Source organism: Xiphophorus couchianus, chromosome 13 (genome assembly GCF_001444195.1).
Source record: "Xiphophorus couchianus chromosome 13, X_couchianus-1.0, whole genome shotgun sequence".
NCBI classification, from domain to species: domain Eukaryota; kingdom Metazoa; phylum Chordata; class Actinopteri; order Cyprinodontiformes; family Poeciliidae; genus Xiphophorus; species Xiphophorus couchianus.
Window position 1 is genome coordinate 25,785,590 of NC_040240.1, and position 7,526 is coordinate 25,793,115.

General features: G+C 42.1%; 1 protein-coding gene across 1 annotated transcript; it reads left to right on the forward strand.

The window, feature by feature from the left end:
- The first annotated feature begins 4,469 nt into the window (after positions 1-4,469).
- LOC114156157 (mediator of RNA polymerase II transcription subunit 30) lies at positions 4,470-7,231 on the forward strand. Its single transcript, XM_028036426.1, has 4 exons — positions 4,470-4,764; positions 5,260-5,418; positions 5,499-5,588; positions 6,932-7,231. The coding sequence occupies exons 1-4, from the start codon at positions 4,618-4,620 to the stop codon at positions 7,025-7,027; spliced, it is 492 nt and encodes a 163-aa protein (XP_027892227.1). The 5' UTR covers positions 4,470-4,617; the 3' UTR covers positions 7,028-7,231.
- Positions 7,232-7,526: the final 295 nt, after the last annotated feature.

Genomic DNA, 7,526 nt, shown 5'->3' on the forward strand with positions numbered 1-7,526 from the left:
ATGAAACCTCTGAACCCCTTAAATACAGATTCACATGAACCCAGAAGGCAGATGTGAATAAAAACAGGCAGAAACGAAACATTCAGAGAGAAAAAGCAGGAAAAACGTTCAGCTGCAAAATAACAAAATAATAATAAATATTGTTCCTGGAAACGACAGGATGAGGATGAGGCCGACAAACTCCTGGAATAGAATACAATAATATAGAATAAAATAAAATAGAATAACATTAAATTAAATAGAAACGGCCTTTTCTCTCCTGCAAAGGGGAACGCATGTAGCCTCATTATCAGGTATGAATATTCACATAATAAAGCTCTTAATGACTTAAAAACAATGTATGAAAAATAAGATAAGCAATAATAGTAATAACAATATTATATCTATTATTGGTATAATGTATTATTGAACAGTTTTTCTGCACAGTTAATAGAAATAAGAATATCAGACTCAAAGGGAAACGTGAGTCGGATCACTTTCACCAAAATGTACATAAAATCTAAATTATGTTTTTATTTTTTACGTGTTTGAAGTAAATAAAGGTTTGAATTTCTAAACTGTTAAACTAGGATGACTGTTTATCTGGAGCTGCAGGGAAATTAACTGAATGTTGTGGTTTTATTTTCCTGATTGATGTTTTAATTGATGGATCATAAATGTGATGTTTTAATTGATGGATCATAAATGTGATGTTTTAATTGATGGATCATAAATGTGATGTTTTAATTGATGGATCATAAATGTGATGTTTTAATTGATGGATCATAAATGTGATATTCTGGTTTATGAAATGTTTCCTCTGCTGTGTTTAGTTTTTCCTCTCAGTTCTTCTGTTTCCACTCTGAACACTTTTTCTCTTTCTATTTACTTTAAATGTCAAAATGTTAAAAAAAAAAGACATTCTGGATTGAAACATAAATTTTTGTTTTCTTGAGGAATATGTTTTTCCTTGAAAGAGAGAATTAAAAAAGTGATGAACTTTTTTTTCTTGCGTTTTTCTCTTGCATATTTTTCTCTATAAAACATTTATGTCTGTCATTTCAAAAAGCCAACAGGAAAATGTTCCACAAGGAGAAAAACAACTTTTAGATATTTTAAATTTTGTTTTGTTTTGTTTTGACTCAAGACTTTTAAAGTAAAAAAGAAGATTTGACCAGACAGCAAACTGTCTTTCCTCCACCAAACTTTCTCTCCCAGATAGAGAGAAAGTTTGAACCGGCTTGAATCAGTCTCGCTTCAGTTAAATGCTTCGTAAGGAAACCAGCAGAGGAGACGATAAATCAGCTGAAACTGGGAGGAAACCACAGAAACCAGCAGCTAGGAGCTGATAACAGGTCCTGGTCAGACTGATGGTTTTATCGGCTTTTCTTTTCCAATTTGAGGCCAAACTGGAAATTTATCTGGGGAACAATTTTAAACCTTAAAAATGAATAAACAGCTTCCCGCCTGCTGCCCCTGCAGGGTTTGTCTGAGGCCAGAGCTCCAGGTCAGGCTGTGCGGGCCTCGCCTAAAGGTCAGAGGTCACGGAAACAGAAAGGTTGGGAGGAGAAGAGCCAGTTGGTTGTTCTGCTCCGGGAGACAAGCTGCTCTTTGTGGCGTTTATCAGCTGCTGCGTTTTTCCTGCTGCGGCGCAGATAATGCTGCAGGACGCAGGGAGCCCAGTCCGCCCTGCAGCGCACTGGTTTCACTGGTTTAGTTGCCATGGTAACACTAAACAGAGCAGAGAGGAAGCAGCAGCCATTTTCATTTAATCAGTTTGAACACCACAGTAGTCTTTTCCAGCGTCCAATCAGATCGCTTAGAAGCAGAAATGAAATCCAGTGGGATCAGACTCTTCGCACGTACGGCGCTGACGTCATATCCGCTTGGCTAAAATGCGGCTTCTTGCTTCGCTTTGAGTTACCATGGCAGCTAGAAAAGACAAAGTCTTATTTCAGACACAAATAAAACAATACTATGAACATTGCTGTCTTCCTAATATAATGGGCTTTTAAGTTTTCATGGATTTCCAAACGATCCTGAATTAAGAAGATGGTGACTTGTAAATATCCGTTGCTACCAGTTAAAGCTAACGCTGCACAGCAAAGTTTACAGCCTTCACTTCACTCCGGATCAACTTCTTCAGCCTAAAGCAGAAGGTAAAGGAGCCTCCTGTGTTATTTCCATGGAATCACTTCTGTATTCAGCCTGAAAGAGTTTATGGGAACCAGAGAGCAGACCAGAGCCAGACAGCCGAGCTACTGACCCGCCTGGACACACTGCTGTAAACACCGTCCTGCTTCACAAGAAACATGCTAAACTAATAAAGCGAAGTAACACGGAGACCTTAAGGAACACGGCCATATTTTTCTAAAAGCAACAACTTTGAACCTGAACAGTCAGCTGACCTCTGACACCAGAGCTGCTCTACTGTTAAGCTATGGGCTCGTTGTGTTTCCTCTCTGCGGAAGCAAAAAGCCCGAACCGTAAAATCCCCGTTACTTGGCCTCTGTTCAACACAACGACAATAAATAAGGTAAAAACATTGTCCTTTAGAACAGATTCAAATGTTTAGGACTTAAATGGCACATTTTGATGAGAAAAATGTCCGAGAATATTGCGAGATAAGCTAAAGCTAATGTTAGCCACAAAGTTTAAAGACAGTAAAACTCGCCTTAGTATCAGTGAACGTATAATGAGGCGAACATCTTAAAACTTTTCTCCAGCTTATTGTTGGAGCTTCGGGTCGATGTTCATCATTAATTGTTACCTTGGACAAGCACCGAGTGTAAAATGACATTTTCAATAGACCGGAAGCAACCAAGCCACGTCACGCCAAACGCGGAAACTGACATGCAAAGATCCTGCTGTTAGCGGACGTGCGTCAGATTTACGGTCGTACCAGAAACACACTAATACAAAGGTTCCAGGTCGGCCATGAAAAATTCAACTGATTGTGTTCATTTTTGACATGTTAAAGTCTTTGTAATTAATTTAACGCAGTAGCGTCCCAGTGCTGACAGAAAGATTTTATGTGGTGAAAACCAACAAGCATGTGGCGACAGTGTGCAGGAACAACTCCTTTGTTTTCAGTTGGGTCTGTTTTCTGTTTTTATCAGTGAAGCATGTCGACCTGCCTGTTCCTGAAACCTTGTAATAAACTCAACTTCTGCATTTGGTCCTAAACAGTTTGGTCTGGCTTGGTTGGAGCTCACTTTATGAATACAGTATGTGGGTCTGAATGAATCATTGTAATTATAAAACCCAAAAAACAAACAAATAAAACAGTAAAATATAACAAATAACATAAACCAGCTGCAGGAGATCTCCTCTAAGTTGAGAGATTTTATAGTTTAAATGTTAAGTTCAGTTTTTTTTGACCAGATAAATGAATAAAACCAACCAAATGCATATAAATATTGATTTGAGTAATCTAGTAATTAAAAGAATTAAAAACCAATGTGAATCTATACAGTAAATGGTGTAATTGTAAATATGACTGACGTGTTATTATGTTGACTTGTTTTCTTCCTCCTATAATAACCTGGCCTGATGATGATGATGATGATGATGATGATGATGTAATCAGCAGTAATGACTCGGATGTCCTTCATATCGCCTAGGAAACCGGCGCTCATGCAAACGCAGCTGATATTTACATGCTGGGTAGAATCTTCCTGATCCGCTGTGATGCTGCTGGATAAGATCCACCAACATCCTCCATCACTTCATTCATCGCTTCTTTCCTGACGTTGTGCAGATTTTCAATCAAACATTTCAGAGTTAAAAGTTACATTTGGTTGTTTTTAATTTAGCCAAAGCTTTTATTCTTGCATTTTAAACTTTAATAATGATCATAAACAGGTTCAATGAAGAACCAGGTTAAAGCAAGTTAATAAGTGACAAGTAACATATTTCCAACAAACTAAACATTTAGTTTACTGACTATATATTTTTGTCCCAACTAAACATTTCACAATCTAAACATTTAGCTTTGATCTAAATATTTACCATTTTAACTTGTTAGCTAAATATTTAGTTTGAAACTGTGACATGTATAACAAGGTGAAAATGTTCTTTTGAAAAATTAACCCATTTTTTTATTTTATGACAAATTTAATAATTTTTAATTATTAAATTAAGCATTTTATTATTTTTAGGGTAATAAAAACGGCATCCCATAATTTGAAACAAAAACACCCATTAATTATTCTAGCTAATTATAAACTTTATTATAAACAGGTTTCACACAGGTTAGAAAAATAAACAGATTAAAATCTGGATGTCTGTCGCCCTCTGGTGGAGAGAGTCCAGCATTCAGCTTCCGGTAGGATTTAATGTGAGACCAGAGGAATTAATTTATTACATTCATTTTGTATTTAGATGAGACAAACTTTGTTTCTTCACCTGGCTTGGTGACGTCATCCCCCGTGAGCTGGCTGTAATGACCAGGTTCCACCAGCAGAGGGCAGTGTGTGGATTTGAGGCGCCCCACCAGCAGCCGGAAGTGACGCAACGAGCGCGCGGTGAGCAGAGTGGAGGATCGGTGGGTTTAAATGAGCAGAGGAGCGTCTGGTATCAAACATCAGCCTCCCAGAGGTTATTCAGGCCCCCGCGGTCACTTCCTGCCCCGGCCTGATGGCGGCGCCGCCCCAGCAGCAGCAGCCTCCGCCCGGGGCGCTCCGGGAGATCTCCCCGGTGTTCCTCTGCAGGATCGGCCAGGAGACCGTGCAGGACATCGTCACGCGCACCATGGAGATCTTCCAGATCACGCGCGCCACGCAGGTGAGAGGCCGCAGGTGTGTCCGGGTGGGGGCAGGATTACCGGGGTTCTGGAGAACCTTAAACCCGACCTTAGCACGTTTCAGGTCCGGGGAGGTTCGGAGGTACCTCGGTGATCCAGAATCTCCTCTGGGTTTTAATTCTGGCGGAGCGAACGGAACCGGTAGAGAAACGGAACCGGTAGAGAAACGGAACCGCTGAACGGGACGGAACCGGTGAACGGGACGGAACCAGGGGTGTACACAGACATTTTGGGGTCGGGTTCTCCAGTGGATAGAAGGACACCTTGTGGTTCTAATGGAACTGCTGACGGGATTTTAAAAAGCGTTCTGGTTTTATTTTATTTTTGCCAGTTTATTTGAAAATAAATATTTTTATCTTTGATTTGATCTTTAATTTAAAAATAAAAACAGACTGTCCAGCTTAAATGGGAAAAAAAATCTTCCTGACTGGTCCAGCTCTGGTTCTGGTTCTGACATCTCCCTGTGTGTGACCCAGCTCCCTAACGGAGTGACCCAGAGCCACGCCGTGTACCAGGACCGGTTCGGGAAGCTGCAGGAACACCTGCGGCAGCTCGCCCTGCTCTTCAGGAAGCTGCGGCTGCTGTACGAGCGCTGCGTGGAGATGACCTCTGACCTCCAGGAGTCGCCGACGGAGGTGAGGGCCGAGCCGGACCCGGGTTCTAACAGCGGTATCCGTTAGGATCCGATCCGATCCGTGTGGTTATGTGTGTTCAGCTCGTCCCGTACACCGGAGAGGAGCTGGTTCCGGTCCGATCGGAGCCCTGCAGCCCGGCCGTCATCCAGGAGCGCCAGGAGGTTCTGGAGGTGAGAGAAGCCCAGTTATCCACTGTTCACCGGTTCTGATCCGTCTGAGTTCTGGACGGGTTCTGGTTCTGTTCATGTTAGCGACCCAACATCAACCTTCAGCCTCTCACAACAAACGATTCTGGACGCTAAAATGTCCCAGAAATGATTGTGATCAATGATAATATTGTCATTTTGAAACCATTTAAAACAAATATAAAATGTGATAATATAATACTGTGTTATTATTTATAATATTAACAATGGCATAATAATGCAAGATCAAGAAAACTTTCATTTCTAAGGAAAATTTAACACTGGAGCCAGAAAACATTTAAAATGTCCAAAATAAAAGAAAACAAATGAATGGATTATGAAGTTTCTGTAACCAAAATTATATGTAAACAATAATAATCATAATCATCATAATCATTCAGCTTCGACGGGGAAAACAGGCTAAAGGGGCAGGAAGTGCAGACTAACTACTTACTGGGTGTCAAATGTTTGCAGCGTTTCTCAGAGCGGTGGCTTTTCACTGATATTGAATTGAATTAATTGATTGTTTATTGATTATTGTGACAGTGAATTAGCCGACAGGCTCCAGCGTGTTGACGGCTTCCAGAGAGGATCTCAAGTCCAGATTCCTCTTTAGTGTCCAGGTCAGGTCCCTGCAGACGCCTCCGGGGGGCAGCACTGCCTCATCTGCAAACCGTCAACTGGTTCAGAGAACAGAGGTTATCGATTATCGGTTATCGATTATCAATCTGAAGGTGATTGATCTTATGATGGACAGTTCTCCATGAGCCCTGACAACCGACCCGCTCAGCGCCATTAACGGCGCCGAACTGAATCATGTGGCACCTTTTCTCCGTTATTCCCTCTTCTTTACCTTCGTAGCACATCAGTAGTTTTTGGTTGAGGAGTTGCTGCTTCTCAGCAACATGAAGGTGGAACTTCAGAACTTTGTTCAGTTTTTATATTTCTAAACAAAACCGCATGAAGAACATTTTACATCCCACACCGGACTCTGATTGGACCGTTTCTCTTTCTCGTCCCATTATGGCCGCCATCTTTGATTCTGCATCAACTGGTTCCTCTGCTTGATGATAACCAGCGGCGCCCCCTGCTGGATGGCGGCCGAGCGACAGCACTGAAACGGGTCTGAGCGGATGTAGTTAAAGAATCAATCAACAATTTATCATCAGTCGATTAATTGTTTTTGTAATTTTGTATGTTCTTATCAAAATGGACATCAGTGAGTCGACCTGGATAACCATCGGCCAAATAATAAAGAACATAGTTCCGGTGGTTCTGGTTCTGTTGGTTTGGACCCTGGTCTGACCCAGATGTTCTGTTTCCCACAGAAAGTCCGTCAGAAGAACCAGGAGATGAAGTTTCTGATGGACCAGATGAGGAACCTGCTGTGGGACGTCAACGCCATGCTGACCCTCAGGAAGTGATGAAGATGCATGACCTCCTCCTCCTCTTCCTCAGGCAGCTAGTGACTCGGTTTGTTCAGGTGTTTCAGAGCTGGCTGCACTTCCCGCTGGCCTCGAGCAGGAGGCGCCGGTCTCTCCTGTCTTTGTTTCCTCACTGGAAGGCATCTCGCGGTGTTTTTATAAACTGACGTGCTTTTGTATGAAATAAACCTTTTTTTAACATGTCGAGTGTTTGTTCCGTGGTTCCCGTTAATCCCAGCAGGATTCCCGTTAATCCCAGCAGGATTCCTAGGACCAGAGCCGCTCCGGCCCCGGGTGGAGCTCGTTTTCCCGGCCGTGTTGATCCGTGTTTCCTCCCACGCCACAGCAAGTCGAGGACTCGTTCAGTCTGATTCACAACAATAACACAAAGCTGACTTCCGGCCCGAACCCACCAAACCCGAACCGAACCCAGATTCATCAATCAAGGTGCATTGTGGGTTTTCAGAACCACCATGGTGGCATCGCGTCCTTGAAAATT

Bases quoted from the DNA above. Each gene is read 5' to 3' on its own strand.
- LOC114156157 (XM_028036426.1), top strand. From the start codon at position 4,618: ATGGCGGCGCCGCCCCAGCAGCAGCAGCCTCCGCCCGGGGCGCTCCGG. The intron at 4,765-5,259 runs GTGAGAGGCCGC...TGTGTGACCCAG, and splicing joins AGATCACGCGCGCCACGCAG to CTCCCTAACGGAGTGACCCA. The intron at 5,589-6,931 runs GTGAGAGAAGCC...TGTTTCCCACAG, and splicing joins AGCGCCAGGAGGTTCTGGAG to AAAGTCCGTCAGAAGAACCA.